At 37.5% G+C, this 26,831-nt stretch overlaps 1 protein-coding gene across 1 annotated transcript in view; it reads right to left on the reverse strand.

Annotated features, from left to right (window-relative positions):
- Stpg2 (sperm tail PG-rich repeat containing 2) overlaps positions 1 to 26,831 on the reverse strand; it is a 427,622-nt gene that overhangs the window by 320,395 nt on the left and 80,396 nt on the right. Inside the window, exons 7-9 of the mRNA XM_048456939.3 lie at positions 25,657 to 25,764; positions 22,833 to 22,989; positions 8,454 to 8,617 (exon numbers count right to left, since the gene is read on the reverse strand). Of these exons, the coding sequence (XP_048312896.3) occupies positions 8,454 to 8,617; positions 22,833 to 22,989; positions 25,657 to 25,764 (429 nt within the window). The remainder of the gene's footprint in view (positions 1 to 8,453; positions 8,618 to 22,832; positions 22,990 to 25,656; positions 25,765 to 26,831) is intronic.

Raw genomic sequence — 26,831 nt, forward strand, 5'->3', positions numbered from 1 at the left:
TAAAAACAAGACTTAAAGTTAGAGGAGGACTATATGGAGCAGCCCTTATAAGAGACCATCAGGAACAAAGAGAAGACTGGAGAAGGTCAAAGGGAAATATGAAAATACTTAAATGCATACTATATATGTATGAGAATGTCATAATGAAACTCATTAGCTTATGCAATCAATATATGATAATAAAAGAAAAATTCTAGAACTGAAAAAAGAATATGTGAAATTAATTGTGTGTGTGTGTGTGTGTATGCCTTATGCTTTTTTTCTTTGCTTTTTTAAAATTCTGGTTTGTTTGGGCAATTTTTGTTGTTATTTGCCTGTTTGTTTGCATAAAAAGAGAAAAAATAAGAAAAGGCATGGAGTTGGGTAGTTGGGGAGATGGGTAAGGTCTGGAAGGAGTTAAGGAAGAAGAAACCATATTAGAATATATTGTATGCATAGAATTTTTCAATAAAAAAAGAGAGAAATATTTTTTAAAAGTAATTCAATAGCTCCATTTTGAAAAACACTTAATCACAGACAGGTTCTTCTAACACAAAATTTATACACACAATCGTGAAGGGGGGAAGTGCAAGGCAGAGGTACACTAAGAGATGTTCAGAGTCTGACAAATAATTCAACATACATATGCATCAGGATCTGAGACGTGGGAAAGGACGGGCAGAAGAAATATATGAAGAAGCAACAGACAGGAATTATTTCAAATTGACACCACACAGCAAGCCAAGATGAAACAGATCTGCAATTTGGAGGCAGATGTACTGAAAGGAAAGTAACACTTAGTCATATGGAATATATAAAGGAGAGACACAAAAACATCACTTCACAGGAAAAACTCACTTCACAGGAAAAACAATATGGAGAACAACCCACGTCTCACTAGAAGACACATAAACATCACTAAAGTACTGGAAGTAACCAGCAACCTAAAAATTCACACAGCCCCAAAATTTCAAGCTTTATACAAAACCGACCTTTTAAGACAACCCAAGCCTACAATAACTCAGCAACAGCCGACCTATGCGAGGAGAAACATGAGGTGTCTATTTTTCAGGAAGACAGAAAAAGTTCCCAACAGAAACCGGAAAATGCAGAAAGAAGTGAGCCACATGATAATGGCATGCCCGTGAACACAGACAATGTAAAGTAGCTTAAATATACAAATTTAGAATCTGGGATGATGTAGTAAAATGGAGTAAAAATGCTCTAAGTTAGGATTGTTAAAGAAATGATAAGACTAATTATTTTTATTGGATGACAGTGACCAGAGAATGCCACTAAGCCTCCTATGGGAAGAATAATAGGAAACTAAAACTAATGAACTAATAGTACGTTTTACACAAAGCATAACAAAACCTTTAAAAAACTGCTAAAATTCATGGCAGGTTCCTTAAAATCACTAAGGTAGATTTAATGCCCTATATTTATAATCATAATTAAAATATGCTTGTATCAAACTGAACCTTATTAAATACATAAAAAGATAAGTAAGAAAAAGTTTGAAATGAAGTTTTGAAATACAAAAAAAAATCTGCCAATCAAAAGACTAAAAGCCTTAAGAGCAGATATAGTCATGTTAAACTTCTTCATTGAACAACTCATTAATAAAGTAGTGACTTCAATGGAAGATAAGTTGACAAAAGCAGAAAACTATTGAAGACTGTCAAGACACACTGTGTGTGTTGTTGTGGTTGAGGGAATGAGAAAAAAAGAGTGAAATAAAAATGTCTATAAATTAATTAAATGTGGATATCAGAGTCTCCTATTATACTCTGTTTCAAGTTATCAAGTGTTGTGAGTTTCAAACACTAACAGAAGACACAAGGCTCCTGAGCCAGAGACAAGGGGCTTATTACCCATCCTGACACAGCATGTGTCAGCAGGCCTGTGCCAGTCCTCCCTGTCGGAGGGCCAAGCTAGCGACCAGACCGATGGGACCGATGGACACCTGCAAACAATGGCTTTTTTATGGAAGACAACATGAGTATAAGGAACCTGAGTTTTTATAATGGGCAGTTAGCATGACCTCTGGTTGAGGCAAAGGTATAATATCTTTAAAAGTTGTTTGATGTAAAATCATATTGGAAAGAGATCCCTGAGAAAAAATGTGCAGAAGCAATAAAATAGTTACATAAGAAACAAATGTGGCATATATTTGCTTAGAAACAAATCTGAAAAAAATAAACTTCAAAAATAATAGAGAACTGAAAAAGTTGATGCTTAATAACATATTTTATGTATAATAAAATGCTCCTGTACCATTCATTCAGAGCATTTGATTAAACACATAAAATTCCCAAATTTTTCAATTAAACTTATTTATTTTACAACCCTACCACAGTTTGCCCTCTCTCCTTTCTTCCCATTCCCTCCCCTCAACTCCCCTCATCAACCCACCCCCAATCCACTCCTCCATTTCTGTTCAGAAAAGGGCAGGACTCCCATGGGTGTCAACAAAGCTTGGCATATCAGGCTGCAGTAAGACCAAGCTCCTCCCCCTGTATTCAGGCTGGGCAAGGCCACCCAGTATGAGGAATAGGTTCCTAAGAGCCAGCCAACACCTTAGGGACAGCCCTTGATCCCACTGTTAGGAGACCCACAAGTAGACCAAGCTACACAACTGTCACATATATGTAGAAAGCCGGGACGGTCCCATGCAAGTTCCCTGGTTATTGGTTCAGACTCTATGAGCTACTTTGAGCCCACGTTAGCTATTTCTGTAGGACCCTCTGGGTCCTACAATCTTTCCTTCCTCTCTTCAGCAGGATTCTCTGAGCTCAGCCTAATGTTTGGCTATGGGTCTTTACATCTATTTCCATCAGTTACTGGAAGAAGGCTCTCTGAGGACAATTGAGGTAGTCACCAATTTATGAGTATACCAAAATATTGTTAGGTATCATTATATTGACTTTTTTTCCATCATGTTTGGGTCTATCCTAGGTCTCTGGGCTATCCAGCCTCTGTGGCCTAGCACTCCAGGCAGTGACAGGTGGGTTCCCTCATGTGGCATAGGTCACAGGCTGGACCAGTCATTGGCTGGCCACTCCCACAATCTCTGTGCCACCCTTACCACAGCACAGCCCATAGGCAGGACAGACTATAAGTCAAACAAAGACTGTATTTCCCCTTTCCAGGGAGATCCATTACCCCTTGGCCCTCCTTGTTACCTAGTCTCTCTGGAGTTGTGGATTGTAGTATGGTTATCCTTTACTTTAAAGCTAATGTTCACTTACGAGTGAGTACATACCATGTTTGTCTTTCTAGGTCTGGGTTACCTCACTTAGGATGATTTCTTTTTCTAGTTCCATCCATTTGCCTTTAACTTTCCTAATGCCATTGTTTTTAATAGTTGAGTAATACTCTATTATGTAAATGTACAATATTTTCTTTATTCATTCTTCAGATGAGAGGCATCTAGGTTATTTCCATGTTCTAGCTATTATAAATAAAGTTGCCATAAACATTGTTGAGCAAGTGTCTTCGTGGTATGATAGAGCATCTTTTGGGTATATGCCCAGGAATGGTATCACTGAGTCTTGAAATCCTTAAGCATATTATATTCAAGTCTGTTTGCACTGTTAGTGCTGTTGTCTCATCTTAGAACCATATTCTAACATTAAATACATGTGCTAGAATGTCATTTTGTGACCAAAGAAATGGTTACATGGGGAAAGGCACTGACTCCCAAGGCTGAAACTCAAGTTCATTTCCAGAACCTACATGGAGAAGGTAGGAAGCTGACTCCTGAAAGTAACACTGTGGCCCACACAGACATGCCATGGCATGTGAACACACACGCACATAATCTTTAAAATGCCCTCATGTAACTCAGCACCAATTATAGTGAATATACACTAATAAAAAATTATAGATTATATTATCTATAATTATATGTACATACTTATATATAATCTATGGATATTAAATAATTATATATCATATTTTATACATTATAAAAGTATGTTATATTCCATAAAGCTGTCCTAATCCAAAGCTCACCTAATACCCCACTGAATCACAATCTCAAGCTCCCATTCTCATCTCCTGCCCGCACGGCTGGCCTTACCCACACAGCGCCTTCTTCCCATTTGAAAACTTACTATTTTTAAACTAACTGTCTGTTTAGCTCTACATAACCCTTAAAAACATGTACTAAACATCTCCATTTCTTAGTCTGAACCTAAGCACCCCACCTTCCTGATTACCTTTTCCTGAATATATATCTTTACCGCAGGTGTTTTTCAGATGTGATATTTGTAATCTCTAGGACTTCAGTTTGTAAGTTAATTTTGTTGCTGTCATTCATCTACTGATTAATGTGATCAGACTTCAACATTTCAAAACATATGGAACATAGTAATAAGAATAGCTCACCACACTTTCCTAGCAATTATATTCCAACATGAAAGTTTAGAGAGTTCTAACAGCTTAGTATCATATATAAATATATTATATATAAAGAATAATGGACCCCATCCAAAACCCAGCAGCCAGTCAGCAAGCAAATCACCTGTGGCCAGGCCCCTCTACCACCATCTCCAGGTGTATCAGAGGTCTGGTCACAGTAGTCTTGCCTGCTGACTGGCTCTTGAGGCTCTTGCTCCAATCAGTGCAGGTGGGGGTTGTGCCTCCAGGTACCTCTGATATGGTTGGGGATGACGGTGGCGAGACCCCTTCCCCACCAGCCCCAGTGGCATCAGAGGTCGCCTGGAGGCACAGGCTCCACCTGCACTGACTGGAGGGAAAGCAGACCCCTGAGGTACAGACAACACCTGCACCAACTGGAGGAAGAATCAACACCTATACCAAACCCAGGTGGGTAGAAGGCAGCGTGAAAATGCATTTACAACATAAAAAAATATGGCACCAGCAGAACCTAGTGGTTATACAACAGCAAGACCTGAACTTCCCAACACAGATGAAACAAAAGAAGAAAACCTTAAAAATAGCTTTATGAAGATGATAGAGGCCCGTAAAGAGGAAATGAAAAACTCCTCTTTGAAAAAAAATTTTAAAAAATTAAAATTAAAGAAATTGAAGAAAAGATAAACAAAAATTGAAAGAAATCAGAAAATCCCTTAAAGAAACCCAGGAAAGCCGGGGGGAGGTGGGGACAATCACACAGGTGAATGAAACAGTTCAAGACTTGAAAATTGAAATGTAGACAATAAAAAAAACACAAACCAAAAGAATTCTGGAAATGGAAAATCTGTGTAAACAAGCAGGAACCACAGATGCAAGCAAAACCAACAGAATACAAGAGATGGCGGGAGAATTTCAGGCATCAAGATACAATAGAGAAAATAGATTCATCGATCAAATAAAATGTCAAATCCAACAAATTCTTAACAGAAAACATCCTGGAAATCTGGGACACCATGAAAAGACTAAACCTAAGAATAATAAGGACAGATGGATAAGAACTCTAGCTCAAAGGCACAGAAAATATATTCAAAAAATCATACAGGAAAACTTTCCCAACCCAACGAAGGACAAACCTAAGAAGTTACAAGAAGCTTACAGAAAACCAAATAGACTGAACCAAAAAAAAAAATAATTCCCCTTGCCACGTAATAATCAAAACACTAAACATACAGAATGAAGAAAGAATATTAAGAGCTGCAAAAGTAACTTGCCAAGCAGCAAATAAAGGCAGACGGATCAGAATTACACCCAACACCTCAGTGAAGACTCTGAAAAGCCAGAAGGTTCTGGACAATTTGCAAGCACTAAGAGACCAAGGATGCCAGCCCCGATGACTATAACCAGTGAAGTTTTCAATCACCATAGATGGAAAAAACAAAATATTCCATGATAAAACCACATTTAAGCAACAAACTAACCACAAATCCAAGCCTAGAGTAAGTACTAGAAGGAAAACTCCAGCCCAAGGAAGTTAGCTAGCTACACCCACAAAATCACAGGCCATAGGTAATCTAACACCAGAATATCCCAAAGAAGGGACACAAACACACTACCACCAACAACAACAAAATCAGAAAATAACAGGAATTAACAATCACTGGTCATTAATACCCCTTAATATCAATGTACTCAACTTGCCTAAAAAGATTCAGGCTAACAGAATGGATATGAAAACAAGATCTATCCTTCTGTTGCACACAAGAAACATACCTCAACTTCAAAGACAGATATTACCTCAGAGTAAAGGGTTTTAGTAAAGAGTGGAGAATTGCAACAGCCCACTACAACCAATGAACAGTTCTTCCAGACAGAAACTGAACAGAGAATAAGGGAATATTACGACTCAAATAATAAAAATAGCATGGTATTGGCATAAAAACACATGTGTGTGGATCAGTGGAATCAAAGTGAAGACCCTGATACTAATCCACACACCTATGTACACCTGATTTTTGACAAAGAAGCCAAACTCATACAATGGAAAAAAGAAAACATCTTCAACAAGTCGTGCTGGCATAACTGGATGTCAACATGTAAAAGACTGCAAATAGATCCATAGCTATCGCCATGCACAAAACTCAAGCCCAATGAGATCAAAGACCTCAAAATAAATCCAGTTACACTGAACCTGATAGAAGAGAAATTGAGAAGTAGCCTTGAATGCATTGGCACAAAAAAATCACTTTCTAAATATAACACCCATAGTATGGACACTGAGAGCAACAATTAATAAATGGGACCTCCTAAAACTGAGAAGCTTCTGTAAGGCAAAGGACAGAATAAGATAAAACAACAGCCTACAGAATGAAAAAAGATCTTCACCAATCCCATATCTGACAGAGGATTGATTTCCAAAATATATAAAGAACTCAAAAATCAAGACATCAAAATATCAAATAATCCAGTTTAAAAATGGGGTACAGATCTAAACAGAATTCTCAATAGGAGAAATTCAAATGGCCGAATGACATTAAAGGAATTGCTTAACATCCTTAGCCATCAGATGAATGAATAAATCAGATGAATGGAAATCAAACTGACTCTAAAATACCATCTTAACACCTGTAAGAATGACTAAGATCAAAAAGACTGATGACAGCTTATGCTAGAGAGGATGCGGAGTAAGCAGAACACTCCTCCACTGCTGGTGGGAGTGCAAACTTCTACAGCCACTTTGGAAATCAGTAAGGCAGTTTCTCAGAAAACTGGGAATTATTCTACCTTAAGACCCAGAAATACCACTCAGGCACATACTCAATGAATGCACACTCACACCACAAGGACATTTGCTCAACTATGTTCATAGCAGCATTGTTAGTAATAGCCAGAACCTGGAAACAACCTAGATGCTCCTCACTCAAAGAATGGATAAAGAAGCTGTGGTATAATTTACACAATGTAATATTACTCAGTGGTTAAAAAAATTCATCTTTAAATTTGCATGCAAATGGATAGAACTAGAAAAACTTATCCTGAGTGAGGTAAACCAGACCCAGAAAGACAAACACAGTATGTACTCGTACATAAGTGGATAATTAGATGTACAGAAAAGGACAACGAAGCTACAATCAACAACCCCTGAGAAGTTAGGTAACAAGGAAGACCCTAACAGAGACTGGGAAAAGAAAACAGATAAGATCTCCTGAGCAAATTGAAACAGTGGGAGGAAGAAAAGAGGGGGGGAGGGGAAGAGGAAGTAGAGCATGAGGAAATGGGATGGTTGAGTTGAAGGAGGGATGGAGAGGGAGGCAAGGAAAGAGATTATCTTGATAGAGGGAGTCATTACGGTGTTAGAGAGAAATCTGGTGATAGGGAAATTCCCAGGAATCTACAAAGATGACCCCAGCTAAGACACCTAGTAATAGTGGAGAGGGTGGCTGAACTGGCCTTCCCCTGTAATCAGTCAGATTGAAGACCAACCTAATTTTCAGCATAGAACCTTAATCCCGTAACTGATGGAAGCAGATGCAGAGATCCACAGCTAAGCTCTCCAGGGCAGAGAGTCCAGTTGAAGAGAGAGAGGAGGGATTATATGAGCAAGGGAACAAGATCATGATGGGGAAACCTACAAAGGTGGCTGACCCAAGCTAGTGGGAGCTCACTAACTCTAGACTGACAGCTGGGGAACCTGTATAGGACCAAACTAGGCTTTCTGAATGTGGGTGACAGTTCTGTGGTTTGGGCAGTCTGTGTGGCCACTGGCAGTGGGACCAGGATTTGTCCACAGCATATGAGCTAGCTTTTTGGAGACCATTCCCTATGGAGGAATACCTTGCTCAGCCTCGAATCAAGGGGAAGGGGCTTGGTGCTGTCTTAACTCCATATGCTAGACTTTGTTGACTCCCCATAAGAGGCCTCACCCTTTCTGAGAAGTGGATGAGGGACTGGGTGGGGAGCAAGTGAGGAGGGAGCAAAAGAAAGGAGGGTGGGAGAATTGTGGTTGGTATTTAAAATGAAAAAAACGTTTAAATAAAACATTAAATAAATAAATAAAAATGAATCACAAAAGTAACATTTTGCCATTAACATACCATCTGATAATCACAAGGTGCTGGACCACTGGAAACTTCTTTCTGATCTGAGATCAACGTTCGAGGGACAGAAGAACCAAATGCAGTTTTCTGTGGTTTCTTCAAGCAGGTGTTTTTAACCTTGACAATTACAGTGTTACTTGGAATATCATAAGATCCAGGGCCTAAAATTATGAAGAACATTATATATATATAAGAATAAGTACACTTTTAAGAACTTCTTTGAACTCAATAACATTAGATAAATATTTTAAAGAGAGATTCATATATTTCTGGCCAAAGTAAAATGGTATAGATACTTTTTCAAGATATATCAAAATATTATTATTCATATTAATGAGTAAATATGAATGAATGTCAGAAATATGCAAAAAAGCAGTGACAAAAGTCTAAATGATCATACTTATGCAAAAATTTAGAAAACACAAGTTCAGAACAGTTGCCTGGGACAGTCGTGGGAGTGGACATTACTGTCAAGGGTGCTTGTGAGAAACTTTAAAGAGTGGTGGGATTGTTCCAAACCGTGATGAAAGCAGTGGTTGTCCTTGGGAAAGAAAGCTGGCAGCCTGATACCATTTGAAAGCCACGCACTACACTGAGCTGCAGGGACCTGAGCTGCAGGGACCACTCAAAGACATCACTGACAAAAGAAATCAATGTGCTGAGAAGGAACATCCTGGGAACAGTACTAACTACCTTCATCCCTGGTGACAAGATCCTGAACCTATAAGACATCCAAGCAGAGCTACCAAAGCAAACTATTGCTTCCAAAATAATTTTTCACAGGATAAGTTACCTAAACATCCTCCTCTTGCCTTTAGTAAGATTCCTTAAATCCATACCTAGTGCAACATACTCTAATCTTCACTAGTGTGCTAGTTTGGTTTCTGTTGCAGTAATAAAAAACATTGACCAAAAGCAACCAGGGCACAGGAACAATCAGACTGAAACCAATGCATACAGCTCAGTGTCTGTCATCTGAGATTTACAGTCTGGGATCCAAAGAGTTTGGGCTGCTCCACCTCTCCTGCCCTGCTACTCTCTGTACACAGCTTGTCTTGAAGATTTATGCTGGTTCAACTGCACACCTTCCACTGAGTTTGGTGGTCACCCCACACTCTTGGCATCTCAATATGCTAAGATATTCGCTGCAACAGAGGCTGCCCATCCTGGGCTCTCTCTGTGGACTCAAACCCTCCTTCAAGGTGCCAACCACAACTTCTCAACAGTTTCAAGCCTGGGTGGGGCCTCCACTACAACCGAGGCTACACCTGTGTCAATGACCCCCTGGCTTCTCTACAGGGATTCCAACCTTCCCACATGGTGACAAGCGGAATCTATTCTCTATAATCCCTTTATGCCTTCAAAATCAGTACCATATAGGAGACTCACTACCCATAAGCAAGTTTAGCTACCAACCTGAGACCCAGACTTAAACCCCCAGTAAAGCAAACATTTTATTTCCACGGATTCTTGTTTTGTTTTGTCTTGCTGTTGTTGTTGTTTTTCGAGACAGGGTTTCACTGTAGCTTTGGAACCTGTCCTGGAACTAGCTCCTGTAGCCCAGGCTGCCTTCGAGCTCACAGAGATCCGCCTGCCTCTGCCTCCCAAGTGCTGGGATTAAAGGCGTGCGCCACCACCACCCACTTACTTCCCCAGATTCTTAATCCAAAATTTCAGGCAAACAGTCCCAATAGTTGTTTCTTCTCTCTGAAACTTCACAAGCCAGGTCTACAACCTCCACATCTCAGTGAACATCTTGTCTTCTATGCTTTCATAACTTCTGAGCATTCAACAGCTTTGTCTTTCCCTGAGCTACAAAAACCTCCTAAGAAACACAGTCTGGTCCATCAGAGCAACACCATCAAGATATCAGCACCAGTTTTCTGTTCTAGTTTTACTGTAGGAACTCAAGACAGTAACCTGGGTGCAGAAACTGAAGTGGAGACCATAAAAGAACACTGCTTAGTGACTTGCCTACCCTGGCTTGCTCAGCTACATATCTTATATAACACAGGCCAATATATCCAGGAATGATACCACCCACAGTGTGTTGGGCCCACCTACATCAAGTAGCAATCAAGGAAAATGTCCCATAGCCATGCTCCCAGGCTAATCTGGTGAAGGCAATTAGTGAGATGAGATGCCTCTCCGCAGCTAGGGTTATATCAACCTGATAAGAAACCTAAGACAACTAAAATCTGTGCTACTCATTATCAATTATAAGTACTGTTTTGCTTAATATAGCATATGAGCCTCTTTGAATGACAGCTAATACATTTATCAGATCATGTATCTATGCATTTAAAATTCTTTTTATTATATGTAAACTAAACCTCAATAGAGAATACATGAATATATCACAAAGCTAAACAATGTTAGAAGGGTGATGTAAGATGTATTTAACATGCAAAAGAATCATCTATAGTCTAATTTTCCTGTCACCACACACATTCTAATTTTTCACTCTTTCTTTACAGTAAAAGGTATAACTCAGAGTATTTCTATAGTGGTAGTCTGAATGAATAAAGTTTCACATACTTTTCACACAAAAGAAAATAAACAACTTTCTATAATGTTGAAAGTTCTTGGTTAAGATAGTCAGATACTTGGAATAAATATTTTAAGTATCCTCTGAATTGCTGTTGGACAAAGATCTTGTACCCTGTAAAGATTTGTCACTTGTATTGGTTTAATGAAAAGCTGATTGGCCAGTAGACAGGCAGGAAGTAGAGGTGGGATGACCACAATAGGAGATTTCTGGGAAGAGGAAAGGCTTAGTCTGTAGTCATCACCCAGACACAGAGGAAGCAGGATGAGAATGCCTTACTGAGCTAAGGTACCAAACCACATGACTAACACAGACAAGAATTATGGATTGATGTAAGATGTAAAAATTAGATAATGAGAAAGCTTGAGCTATTAGGTCAGCCAGTTTATAATAAATGTAGACCTCTGTGTGTTTTGGGGGGGCTGAATGTCTGCAGGACTGGGTAGGACAGAATCTTCCATCATCCCTCTGAATAGTTCGATTTTTCTTCAAGAAAAGTCTGTTTGGGTGAGTAGATACCCATCAGAGAAATAATGACATACTTGAATGAGTACTTCAAGTTATGCATGTTCTATTGAATTGACTCTGTTACTTGACCTCACTAAAACTTCACTGATTCGTCTGCTTACCACATAGTCAATAGTCAGATTTATTACTTTAATACCACCAAACATAGAACTTTAATAAATTGAATTCTCTCATGAATTCATATCATGATATATTATTTGTGTTTTAATAAAAAAAAGAATCTTGTCTGAAGATCAGGGCAAAGTAGCCATGCTAGTCATCCACACAGGCCAAGCAGTGGTTTTACAAACCTTTAATTCCAGCACCTACACTAGTTAACCATAGAGGCCAGGTGATGGTAATACATGCCTTTAATCCCAGTACTAGAGAAGAATATAAAACAGGAGGAGACAGGTCATGAGCTAAATCCTAATCTGAGGATTCATGGAGGTAGGATTGTCCATTTTCAGTCTGAGGTAGAGGTAAGAGCCAGTAACTGGCTGCTTTGCTTTTCTGATCTTCAGGTTGAATCCCAATATTTATCTCTTGGGTTTTATTATTTATGCTACATTTGGTGAACAACATTTGTGGCACAAATTAATGAAAAAGCCGTTTGCCTGTGGCTTTACATCCACCACATAGGCTAGAGCTACATGCCCCCAGAAGTCACTGCCCTACCTGATAGGTTTTTCTTTTTCCTCTCCTGGCGGGCTCATCCTGAACCCTCTTCTTGGGCTGTTGCCAAACTAAGTACTGCAGTAAAATCCAGTCAGGCATTTACTGTTCTGCACAGTAGCAATAAGTCTTACATCTTCATCAATATCAGTGTCAGATTTGGTAAGAAAATTGAAAATTTTTAAATGAGGAATTAGTTAAAATAGAGCTTTTCCCACATTACAAAAAATGTGAAAACCCATTACAAAGTTTTGGGCCTCTGTATGACAATATGCTAGACAGTTTGAAATGAAAACAATTAAATGAGAGTATATGTAATTTAGTTGGGATTTATAAAATGTCAATTGTAAACATTATCAGCATTATCATTTTTGTTTTATCACTAAAAAAAAGTTGGCTAATCTTTTAGTGCTAAGATACAGGCCTTAGAAAAACCTTATAAAATGGAGATATTCAAATCCAAACAGAGGAATTAAATGGAGAACCAATTTTAGTATTGCATTATAAGAATAGAGAGGAACAATCTAAAGTTTATAAATAATCAACTTTAATATATCCACTAACATTACAGAAATTGCCAAATGGGAGAGGCTCTGTTACAACTAACTGAACTCCTGTGCCAATGATAGATTTAAGAAGTGATTTTCAGAGATTTGAGGAAAAAAATCACAATGTCAAGTGCTATAATTGCAGGAAACAAGGTCAGTGTAAAAGGGATTGTAGGCAATACCTTCCTAGAAACAATATTTTTTTCTAAGAATACTCCTCCCTTCTGGATTATGTGGAAGGTGTGCAAATGAGGGCATTATACTAATGAATGTACTTCAACAAGGAATATTCAAGGTAATCCTCTACCATTGAGAAACTCTGTGAGGGGTCTCATGCAGGCCTTTATGCCAAATTCAGCCCCTAGACCAATTCAGATTCAGTCGGTTCCTGTCATCATAGAAGAAGTGCATTTCCAGAGCAATTAAAAACCTAAGTAAGAAACCATACTGCTCTAGATAACAGAACAGCTACAGAAAGAGAAAACAAAAAATACAGGATAAACTATAAAGAGAGCATTTTGGCAAACGTCTATAAATGAAAAAAATTAAAAATATGAATAAATGATGTAGTCACTGAAAGTCTGGTAGACACAGGTGTGGATGTAAAAATAATTTCATCAGAATCTTGGCATCCAAATTTGCCTCTTTAGGACATAAATGTTTAGTTTTGGGGATCAGAACTTTATTTATCTCAGGCAAAGCAGAGTATGAGATGTGTTAAATGTATAGGGCCAAAAGGACAGAGAAAAATATTAAAAATCATATGTGGCTAACATAACAATGAGTTTGTGGAGATGTGATTTGGTACAACACTGAAATACTCAGATTAACATTCCCCAAATATAAAACAAATTAACATATGTTTCTGGGGAAAATATTAGAAGGTTTTATAAAGAACAGTCACCAACCATTCAGGTTGTACAAGAACAGGGCATGACAGTTGCTGATATTTTAAACACAACAGTCCTACTTTTGAAAGGGCTGGCAGACAAATCTGTATGGGTTGCAATGGGTTAACAACAGAGAAACTGCAGGCTTTAGAACAGCAACTAAATGTTTAGCATATTAAAGAATCAACTAGCCCTTGGAATTCTCCTGCTGTTATAAAGAAATCTGGACCAAGGACAATGGCCCTGGGCTTTGATTCTACTGCATGGACTGGCTTTGAGGGAGCCTTGTCTGTTTGGATGCTCACCTTCCTGGACCTGTGTGGGGGAGCAGGGAGGACCTTGGACTTCCCATAGGGTAGGGAATCCTGACTACTCTTTGACCTGGAGAAGGAGGGGGAGGGGAATGGGAGGAGGAGAGGAGGTGGAAATTTTTAATAAAAAAAAAGAAAAAGAAAAAGAAAATCATATTTCATGAAGATGTCAATTGATATAAGAAAGAAAATTAAATCAGATATTGTGTATTTTAAATGTTATTTAAGTGGAAGACCCCCCAAAATATTAACTATATATGACATTGTGTAGTTTTATTTAGAACATAAAATAAAGTAGTAAAGCCAAGGGTTGCATTTGTCATATTAGCTTTTGTATGTCATTAACTGTATATGAGCGCTCTCTTTTAAATATAAAGATAAACAACATTTAAAAAAAAAAGAAATCTGGAAAAAGGAGGGTAGTAACAGAAATCGGAGTTGTTAATAAGGTGATTCAGCCAATGGGCTATTTACAGCCTGGCATTCCTTTGCCTTCTCTATTGCCTAAAGGATGGCCAATGTATTTACTGACTTAAAAAATTGTTTCTTCACTATACCTTTATAAGAAAAGGACAAGGAAAAATTTTACCCTCACAGTGCCTACTTAAAATAATTTTCAGCCTGCTAAGAGATAACAATGGAAGGGTCTCCCACAGAAAATGTTAAATAGACCCACCCTGTACCAATATTTTGTAAGTCAATCATTGGAAATGATACAGAAGTAATTTCCCAATACCTGATTCAAATTTAAATACTTTAGAACATATATTTGAAAAGGTAAGAATATTTTGCCTTGTTAGGGATTACAAATTGCTACTTAAAAAACACAAAGAGGAGAGTCTATTAATTATTTAAATTATAAAATAGGTTTTACAAAAAATTAGACTGCAAAAGTGCAAATTAGGAGAGATCAATTGCAGACTCTTAATGACTTTCAAAGATTGCTAGGGGACATTTCCCATCTATGGTGCACTATTGGGATAAAACCTGATGACCTGATTAATTTAAACAAAATCTTCTATGATTATAAGAACTTAATAATCCCAGGAAATTATCATCTGAAGCTGAGAGAGAATTGACTTTGAAATTACAGAACACATGTGTGGCTCATGTGGGTCCAAATCTTAACAGCATTCTGGTCATATTACCCTCCAAACACTTCCTTACAAAAATTTTAATACAGAGGAAATATATCATATAGAATGAATCTTTTTACTACATAAACTGAGTAAAAATTAAAAACTTATGTAGAAAATGTCTCTGAGTTAATTCTAGAAGGAAAATTGAGACTTTGTCAATTAACAGGAATTGACCCAGAAGAAATTATAATGTCTTTTAATAAAGATGAAATTGACAAATGATGGGGGGGAAGTGAACTCTGGGAAAGAGTTTCTAGCAATTTTTTGGGAGAGATTAACAACAACTATTCCAAAAGTAAGAGAATCCAACTTATAAAGTAAACTAACTAGATCTTTCCTCACATTGTATGGGACACACCAATAACTGGAACATTATAGAGATACAAATAAATCAGGAAAGGAAGGTTAAAAATCAGAAAATTTAACTAAAGTGGATCAAAGCCGTTATGATTTGGTCCAAAATTCTGAATTATATGTTATACTTATAGTACTGAGAGATTTTAAAGAACCTCTCAACATAGTTGCCAATTTGCAATATGCAGAAAGAGTTGTTATAAATGTTGAAACCGCTGAATTTGTACCAGATGATACAGAATTGACTTTATTATTAATTAATTTATAAGATACAATCAGGAATAACAATTATCCTATATACATAACACCATCTAATCCCATATGGATCTAGGTAATGCAGAAATTTATCAATTATTGATTAAAAGTGTTCTGAAGGTCTCAAAATTTCATAAAAAAAACATGTCAATAGCAAAGGTTTAAAAAAAAAAGACCTTTTCATTACATGACAACGAGCCAAGAAAATTATAAAAACATGTTACTTGCTCTTTCTACAACCAAACACTGCTACCTGCAGGAGTAGCACAAAGGGTACTCAAAGGATTGAAATCTGGCAGATGTATGCATTTCATTTTATAGAATTTGAAAACTAAAATATGTAGATCACAGCACTGATACCTATTCAGGTTTTCAATGTGCACCTGTTTTGAGTTTATTAAAGGCTAATTCAGTAAGCAAATATTTGGCAAAAGTTATGGCCATCATGGGTATACCTATACAAATAAAGACAGACAATGGTCCAGCATATATTTCAAACAGCAAGGCCATTTAATCTAAAGTAAACTAACAAATGCTTTTCATTTGATCAGATATAACTTGCCAAAAGAGAATATTCCCAAAATTAGGGCTAGGGAAGGGTTTTGTTTCTATATTTTTAGGAGAATAAAGTTATCCAGCTAAGGAATCTGAAGGCCCCTGGACAAAAGAGACATCTAAAGAAATAGGAAAAAATCATCTAGAAAAAAAATGTCTCGAGAAAAAGAGTAAATTAGCCTATTGGTATATCACATTTCTGACAGGATAAAATTTCATAAATCTTGCCAAATGTTTGTTTCTGCTATGCTCTACAGACATATAAAAGTCTTTTACTACTCCCAGTCCCATTAAAGATCTGGATTTGAAGTTGAAGTATGGCTCTCTTCTTCTCTAAACCCAAGCATGCTTATTAAAGTAAAATCTAAAATCCATTTGTCATGTCAGAAAAGCCACCTGATATGAGACAAAAGAAAAATAAATATTTAAGGACTTTATTGCAACTAATTTCATAATCCTTTGGTTTTAAATTGACTCTTTAATTGATTTTCTTAGAGTATAAGATTTTTAAGATTAATATATATAGTTTAACTTTTTGTTATGATAATAATGGTCATATAGAGTACTAATCAATTCCAGAAAAAGGTTTCATCTACCTTCCTGCACATGATTTCTCTATCAGTTTTCTGCAGTGAACCGTGAGCACACCTAACAACAACCTTTGAAATCTCCATAAGAAGGATGGAGTCCCACAACAGCGGTTTATCCAGGACTGTGATAACACCACTAAGTTGACAAACACCACCTAAAGATTGGCTTTGGACTACAAACTGCTCAGTCCAATTTCAAGGTGGCTAGCTGAGATGGTCCAGCCTAGCAGACTACTCAAACCAGGACTTGAGACAAGCCCTGCACTTGCTCATTAAGCAGAAAACGGACAGCAAATGATACATTACCTCTCCCAGAACTTGACAATTAACCCAATTTTTTATTTCCAGGATCCTCTAAAGATGCAGTCACCTCCAGACAGCAGGAAGAAAATTTAAGAACAAGATGCCCACATTCCCAAGAGGTGGGTGTCATGGGTCATGCCAGAGGAGCAGTGAGTTGCAATTGAAGTTCAGATGTCAGCTCACCAGAAGGGAATCCTCTGATGGGTCAATCTCATGCAGGCAAGGCCACTGGATTACAGGCCCCGGAATGTCTTTTGTTTCTGCTGTGCCTTTCATGTTTGCTGAGGCTCTCTTTCTCTGGTATAGCATGGTGTAAGTGGACATGGAGAAATCTCCACTGCCTGTAATATAACATGTTTATCTCTTGGAAATATCCTGTTCTATCGGGCATTTTTACCTGTGAATTGTCAAGAAGATGACCTCTCCCTAAGCTGTACTGTCTAATTTGATAATAATAAGAATAGTTTATACAGAGTTTCGATGAATAAAAATAAATACAAGGATATGTTTCATTGCCAAGGTCTGTGATTCTCACCTAAGGAGCTGCATGGATTGTAGCTCAAGTCAATGGCTAACACTTGAGTTTCAACAGCCCAGCAAGTTCAAATTCTTTAACTTTAATGTTGGGAGATATGTTCACAGCTCTTGGAGTTCACCACAGCTAAAACGAGGCTTTGAAAATAACAAAGTTAGGCTAAGATGCTTTTGTTAAATAACTCTGAGGTAAAAAATCCAAGAAGACAATCTAAAGGTTTAGAAGGCACACAGTTGAATGTAGAACTCTTTAAGGTCAGGGAACAAGAACAAAGGAGCCTAATTATTACTGGCTGACGTACTCTCCTTGCTAGGTATGATTGATGACCAAAGGTGATGATTAATTCCTTATGCCCATTTCTGTCCTCAATCTCCTGATATAAAAATTTATTAATGAATGGATATATACCCTAAAGATTTAAAGTAGAGCTGAATGATTCTTTGTCACATATAAAAGTTTAGGTTTGTGATTTCTCTAAGATTCCTTGTAAGATTATCTTTCAAGATAAGTAATATCTTTGTAACTGCAAAATGCAGCCTGCCAGTAAAGGCCTGACAAAAACACCTTGCTTGTCACATGGTTAATCTATAACAAGTTGCTTGGGTATTAATGTATGTGGGTTCTTGGCATAACTTGCTTTTTACCTGTATGTAATACATAAAATGTTTAATCATGTGAGGAAAATGAAAAACATGTTTTGACCTATAAGCATTCACATGAAAAATGGAATGCAACTGTTTTGACTTTTGTACTGCCTGGAAGATTGTGTTGGGGTAGAAAACTGTAAAACAACATGAGATAAAGAGAGAGAATAAAGAAGAATAAGAATAAAGAAGGAAAACATCAAGAGAGTTTGTGAGTGACTTTTACCCTAACCCCTCTCAGATAGAAAAGTTTAGCCTCACCAACTCTATGATTCTTATCAAACCCTGTGCTGCTGGAGGTTGGTCCCCCAGACAGCAGTAGGTGGGGTGAGTGGTTTTTGGTCATTCAATCACTTGTAGATATTTGTCATTGTTTAGGGAGATTGGTTACAATTTATTATTGGTAATGGTGAGGAAAAAAATCTAAACAAAGGAAATTAGATTCAAGGTTCTTATTTTGAAAAGGAAAAAGGGGATATAGATATGATAGGTTGAAAGGGTGAATTATTGAATCTGCTATGAAAAGAAAAATGGGAAAATATAGATCTAAGATAAAAAGATAGATTATTAAATCTACATTTAAAAAGCAAGTACTAGTTTTAAATCTTTTACATTGGGTTTGAATTTTGTATATTATATACAAATTTTTTAAATTGATACAAATTTTAGATTAATTTTGTTAGCATATACTATAAATACATTTCTACTCTTGTTCAAGGTATTGTACCTATACAACTCATTTCACAATGTAATGCAAATTTTTAAGCCTTGAAAATTATTATTACCAACTGTTTAGGATAATAAGGAAATGCTGGTTAGTAGTTAATCACCTATTATTGGTGCGGGAGAATTATCTGTATTCTGTCAATCATATTTTAATAAAATGCTGATTGGCCAGGCAGGCAGTATAGGCGGGAAAGCCAGACAGGAAGTAGGGGTGGAGCAAAGAGACTGGGAGTATTCTGGAAGCAGAAGCTCTCTCAGCCATTCCTGTACAGACCACTGAAGAGGCAGCATGTAACTCGCCAGCAGAGAAAGGTACGGAGCCATTATGGCTAACATAGATGAGAATAATGGGATAATATAAGTTATAAGAGTTAACAAGAAGCCTGACCTAATGAGCCAATCAGTTTATAACCTTATGGAGTCTTGTGTGTGATTTTCTTTGTTGCTTGCCGGCTGTTGGGGTACTGGGAGGGACAGAAACCCCAACAAGCCAGCCCTCATACTACATATGGTGCCCAGACGTGGATAACTGAATCCACAGAAAGCTTGAGAAAGCTTGGGAAACAATAGAGTAAAGCATGTCTTCTTGGTAGCAGCAATTTCTCGGGTCTACTTTGCTTGCTAGAGGCAAGCAAGGCTCTCATCTAAGAGAGGTTTCCTGACTCAGCTTTAGCTGCAAAACCCTGCAGCTCTTTTAAGAGGTCCTGCCACAAAACACTTAAATGGTGTTGACGAAAAGCTGAATGCATGCTTTTCGGTTTTAAGCTGTAGCAGGAAAAAAGTTGTGCTGTTTTAAAATGCCGACTTTCTGGGCTGTCCTGCCAGGACAAACTCTGATTCTTGCAGGCAGGCAGTCCGACTGAGTGTGGTCTGTGAGCAGAATGCTGCAACTTGCTGGCAAGGACCTTGAAACACCATAGAGTTGTGACAGTGAACACAGCTGTGGCTGGTATCTCAGCTATGAGTCTGGAAAGCTAAGGAATGAGCTGGATCTAGCTGTCAAAGCCACGGCTTTCCATATTGCTTTGTAAATTAAAGGCTCATGTGGTCAGAAAAAGAAAAATATACAGTAAAGAGAGATTCAAAGAGGAAGAAAACCTCTAAATGGTTTACAGTGTGTATATGCAGGCTAAAAGTTAAAGTTCTTAAAGTTAAAAGGAAAGAAAGAGAGTAGTTGGGTGTGGTGATACACACCTTTAATCCCAATGCCTGGGAGGCAGAGGCATATTGACCTCTGTGACTTCAAGGGGTAGAGGTAGATTGACCTCTGTGACCTCAAGGTGTGGTAGTACACGCCTTTAATCCCAATGCCTGGGAGGCAGAGACAGATCTCTGTGAGTTCAAGGTGTGGTAGCATACACCTTTAATCCCAGCACTGGGGGAGGCAGAGACAGGAGGATCTCTGTGAGTTCAAAGACAGCCTGGTCTACAGTGTTATTCCAGGACAAAGATATACAGAGAGCCTGTCTCAAAAAGTAAAAGTAAAAATAAAAGAAATAGAAGTAAAATAAAGCCGCATAAAGATGGAAAATACACAGAGAATCTTGATACTGTGTGTTATTATGCTCTCTTTTAATTGTTTGAATGCTGAGGAAGGAGCAACAGTCACCAAAAGACATTTGTTTATAAATGCTGCTGAACTAACCCAAGATAGGTATTTTGAAAATACCCTGGCTTCAAAACTGAAGTCAAAAGGTATGTTACTTTGGAGAAGAGATTCTGCTTTTGTTTCCACAGAAAATGAGAGGCTATGGATTTATTCAGAGTTAAGAAAAATCATCTTTGACCAAGGGAGGCCACCTGAGAAATCGACAGGAACAGATGGCCCAGATGACAGAGTTCTACATCCAGAACTGATTCAAGACTGCAGCCTGAGATGATCAAGACTCCCAGGATACTTCAGTCAGGACTTGATTATAACTCTAAATTTTCTTTAGGTCCCCATAAGATCATCAGCGCCCCCAACCATCAGGAAGTAGCCTGAAATACTACGCCCACATTCCCAACAAATGGATTATGGGTATTTTCCTTTGTTTAAAAAAAAAAAAAGAGGGAAATGGTGCGGGAGAATTATCTGTATTCTGTCAATCATATTTTAATAAAATGCTGATTGGCCAGGCAGGCAGTATAGGCGGGAAAGCCAGACAGGAAGTAGGGGTGGAGCAAAGAGACTGGGAGTATTCTGGAAGCAGAAGCTCTCTCAGCCACTCCTGCGCAGATCACTGAAGAAGCAACATGTAAGCTGCCCCCGCTGGAAAAGGTACTGAGCCATTATGGCTAACATAGATAATGATAATGGATTAATATAAGTTACAAGGACTAATAAGAAGCCTGACCCAATGGGCCAATCAGTTTATAACCTTATGGAGTCCTATGTATGATTTTTCTCTTTGGGACTTGCTGGCTTGTTGGGGTACCCGGCGGGACAGAAACCCCAACAAGCCAGCCCCTCATGTTACATATTATAATCAAACTTGTAGTCATATTAGGTATGTTTTCAAGATCAAACAGAGATATATTTTAAATAGACTGCTCATCTTCAAATACTTCAGGGATCTATAGAATATGGCATTTAATATGTTTTAATAACAAAGTTTTTTTTTTATGAGAATGAGACAGGTCTGCTCCTGGCAGCACCACTCAACTTCAGAGAAGATATTGGGCATCAAAGAAACTGCACATGAAGTTTACTTTCTTTGTGACAGACAAGAAAATGTCCTTGCCTCGACTGTAGACAGTATGCTGTCCAAATTAGATAGGCAGGACACAAAAGTGGGTGATAGCCAAATATTTTCAAGATAAGGTGGGACAGACCTTCAAAAATCCTGCTTCATGGAAAAGTATATCAGATATTCTATGCTTGTAGGCCAAAGATGGATGCCCCAGATTGGCAGAGGAAACTTGTGTGACTGTCCAAGCAGTCAGCTATTTTTGTCATTCTCACATTTTTTGGAAGTGACTTGCTCACACTTCCCATTTACTCAGTTAATATTATTTCCTTCTCAGTTCTCTGAGGGAGTTGAAAACTGATAGTTAAAGTTACAGTTTTCTTTGTTTAACAGACTGAAAAAGAAAAAAGAAATTTACTAAAGAAATATAAGTATATAAGGTTTGAGAGACATTAAAAGATAATTTTGAATTGCTAATACAAGTTAGAATTGAAAGGGAATAATGTACAACACTCGAACTCACCAAGTAGGATAGATAATGGAGTACTTGCTCTGAATTTGTCAAATGCAAATGGACTAGGCATTGCTAATGTATTTATTACCTGTATAAATTGTATATAGTTATTGTATTTATTATATATAGTTTTTCTTGTTAGTTACAGCCTTTTTTATTTTAGACAAAAAAAAAGGGAAATATAGTGGAATATTATTTGTGTTTTAATAAATAAACCTTGCCTGAAGATCAGTGCAAAGCAGCCACACTGGTCAGCCATACAGGTCAGGTAGTAGATGCACACACCTTTAATCCCAGCAGGCACACTAATTAGCTACACAGGTCAGGCGGTGGTGGTGTATGCCTTTAATCCCAGCACTAGAGAGGAAGATAAAACAGGATGAGACAGGGCTCAAGCTGGGACTCAATCTGAGAATTCCTGGAGGCAGGATCACTCATTTTCTGTCTGAGGTAGAGGTAAGAGCCAGTGGCTGGCTGCTTTGCTTTTCTGACCTTCAGGTTAAACCCCAATATCCGCTTCTGGGTTTTTAATTATTCATGTTACATATCTACATATCCATCTTGTGAAGGACAAGAAGTTGCATGCAGTTAGAGTGGAAGAGTAACAGCAAACCTGGCATTTCCTGTGCCTTGTAGTACTCTGTGAAGCGGGCAGCACTTTGCCCAAATGGAGAATTCTGTCCTGATCTTTTCTTTGAGCACTTAAAAGCAGTTCGTGTTTCATTATATGTGCCAGGAGCTGGGGTACTTGATTTGATAGATGCAAATCTCTAGGAAAACGAACCAATAAAAAAAAAACAGAAGATTCCACAATTGATTAGTTAAAAGCTGCCTTCTGGGTGATGACGCATCTAGAGTCTACTTCTCCGTGCAGCAAAGACAATACAGATGAATTAAGATCTCTGGATCATTGAAATGAAATATACTTATGTGGCTTTTGGTAAAGGCTCTGACATACTAATACTGTTCTGCACGCATGTGTCTCACTTCCTTTAGAAAGAAAGTGTTGAGATGAGATTCTAGTTCCAGATGACATGATATGGACAATTTTCACTTCTAAATATTCTTCACCCAATAAACTGTATGATCTAACGTGATTTGTGTTATATATTTGTGTATGCACATATGTGAGGGTGTGTGTGTGTGTGTGTGTGTGTGTACAAATGTCTGCATGGGGGAGTTAAGGTTACGTCAGAAGTCTTCTTCAGCTGCTTCTTTACCTTTAGTCTTAGAGACAGGGTCTTTCATGAACATGAAACTCACTTGTTGGGTAAACTGGCTGGCCAGTAAGCCCCAGAAATCTTCTTGTATTTACCTTCCAATAATGACGTAGTCAAATACTGGCTACCTGGAGCATTTTCTACCTTTAACTCCCTATGTTATGGTAAATGAAATAATTGTCCATGTGTTTCCATTTGCTTTTGATTTTAGAAAGATTTTTTTAACTCTTTCTATTCCTATTGATTTTTACCACTTGTGGATAAATGAAATACTGCCATATTTCCAAAAGACAAACCACATTTTATTAAAAGGTTCAAAGAAGTAGTCATTGCTGCCTCTCATTTTCTCTCTATGTCCACGTGATCTTGCCTGTGGGGTGGGTAGTAGTTCCCAATGAATAACATTTTCTTATTCCATGGTGGAAATTCATCCATAGGGTGGTGAATTTCACAGTGCCAGCATAATATCAACCAACTTGCATAGGTCTGGAAACCACTAAAGCTCTCGGAAGTTGATATGAGGGCACCGCAGCATCCGAGAGCCATCCCAGCTCCTTGCCATCCTTTCCAGAGAGCCTATGACATTGCTCTCTGGCTCATCCTGTGTGTGTTTATAAAGCCAAGCAGTCATGTGCACGTTTTCCTTTTTCCCTTCTTTCTTACACAAAATTGTAGTGTATCAAATTTCTGCATTCTATAATAATAATAATAATTAAGGCCAACTAAGGGCCTCTAAGAGGAACAGGAGAAGGACAGGTTAGCTCCTGGGTGTGTCAATTTTTAAGTATCATGAGTAATTCTAAAGTGTATCCAGAAATTGCAACCATGGTTACAAAAAAAATTGCATTTTGTAAAGTATTATGTGAAAACATGAGGAGATTCATTGCATTTTGGTAAGATACTAGACTTTTCCTGAAATATGTCTAAAATTTTCCAGAAACATAGCCATACTTACTCCTATAAAGCAGAAAATCTGACCCTAAGTCTACCTCCTTAGTTGAATTGTCTCTTTTTCTATTGTTATAATTAATGTATCTTTTCATAAAAAACTAAACATACTACCTCTATGAGGCAACCATGTTTGGTTTTATCTCCTCTGTGTCTTCTGCCATTATTCTGTCTTTTACTATCATCCATTTGAACAAAATTATTTTTTTCTTTTCCATTCATAAAATATAATTTAAATGATTGGCAACAAATAACATAAAATTAGAACTTTATGTATTAGATGAATGAAAGTTGCATAAAAGCTAGAAAGTGGTAGATATAAACTGTATTTTTAAAAATCAAGGGCATACGCATGCGCACGCGCGCACATACACACAAACACACACACACACTGTCCTTTATATAGACCTCCTGTGCAGTGCCTTAAGTACTATTAAGTTGCTCAAGACTAAAATCTAATATTCACTCTTGAGCCTCTTCAGTCCCTCAATACAACATCTAACTCATTAAAATGTAATCTTAATTATATCTATAAAATATATCTTTAATCTATCTACCTGTCTCCAGGGAGGAGATCTTAAATATAGTGAAAGCAAAGTGGTTGTCTATAGTCACCTGAAAGTTAATAACTTTCCCAGGTTAAATAAAATAATCAGAGCTGCATATAGTACAAGCAGATAAGTTTCACGACCACCTCATCTGAAGGCTGCCACATCATAAATGTTTATCAGTCTCTCAAGTCTCTTGCTCTAGAAATACATAAACACCTTTTAGCATCTTAGGATGTTCCTTGAATGATGGGAAGCAGTTGCTCTGACTGCAGCATCACTGGTCAAGATCCTGTGGCAGTTACACGTATGATCAATGGCAGGTATGACAGAACACCTTTACACCAGTCTCCAAAATTCACATATTTCCACATGGGCTACACTTAATACTCCATGCATGCAACTGGCAAAATACATATTAGGATTCAGAATAAAATTGCTATTTCTGATCACTTGAACTGAATCTTCACATATTCAAATCTGATTAATAGGAAATATTTAACAGATATTCCCAGTTGAAATATTCATCTGTGTATTATTGTTACTACTCAGTCTCATTTCACTAAAGTCTACCTACAACTTTGCGGTTTTGCTCCAGCCATGCCCATTTCTAATTTGCTATATGTCATTTTGCTTTTTATAATTTCCTTAGACACCTTTGAATTTATCACCAGACTCACATCATGCCTATTTGTAGATGAAAATGGCTGTACACCATTACCTCGGATTCAGAAAGGAAAACGGAAGATGTTTCATTTACATTTGCTGTAATACGCTGTGTCTTCTCAAATTGACTTTTAATTTCATACTTTCCAGGTCCTGGTATTCCCTAAGTTACAGAAAGAAAGAAATACATTAAGAAAGGATTTTCTTTCTACAATATCTAAGAAAAGACTGGATAATTCGTATAGGCTATTACCAAAGCCTGTCATTAAGAGAAAAGCGGCGGGGGAGGTGGGGGGGACTTCCTAACACCAGAAAAAAGAAAATTAAAAAAAATGTCCTGGGCAAAGCTTCATTTAGTGCTGAAAGCACACTACCTGAAACCTTGCTGCCCTCTACTGATAAAGTCCAAAAAATATTCCTCATTTCTCACAAGACTATAAAAAGAAAGAAAAATTATTCCAATTGTCCTTTCATTTCAAGGTATAGAGCTAGCCTTTCCTCTTAAGAATGTGTCTGGCTTGGAGTGGAGTTGAGGAGCTCCTAGTTATCATGGGCACAGGGTTCATCACAAAGCAACAACAGCAAGAAAAACTTCACTGTCTTCTCAAACTTCCATTAACCAATATCCAAACAAATGGACAACAGGAAATATTTTACTTCAAACACAAATGCTTAATGGGAAAAACTAAACTTTTACTTGAAAACTTGAATAAATAAAAATGAATCTTATTAATCACAGAGTTCCTTATTATTGTAAGACAAGATAAAATAGATGATAGAAAGTGACAGAAAGATAAATAGATGATGATTGATGATAGATAGATGATAGATAGATAGATAGATAGATGATAGATAGATGATAGACAGATAGATAGATTGATTGATTGATTGATTGATTGATTGATTGATGATAGATAGATAGATGATAGATAGATAGATAGATAGATAAAAGACAGATAAACAGACAGACAGATAGACAGACAGACAGACAGATAGCTAGATGATAGATAAATATTCATCAGCAAATACCTTATTACCTTGATACAGTACAGGTGGTGATAGAAATAAGTAAACAAAGTTAAATTCATATCTTTTCATATATCTCTCAGATGGTTTTCCACAGCTAAAAAAATTCTTGCTGAAATATTGTGAAATACAACCATCCTGGCATGACAGACCCAATTCAATCATAATATTACAGATGACAGCAGCTGTGTCTACCTCCAGTGG

This window comes from Myodes glareolus, chromosome 17, assembly GCF_982192425.1.
Source record: "Myodes glareolus chromosome 17, mMyoGla1.1, whole genome shotgun sequence".
Lineage (NCBI taxonomy): Eukaryota > Metazoa > Chordata > Mammalia > Rodentia > Cricetidae > Myodes > Myodes glareolus.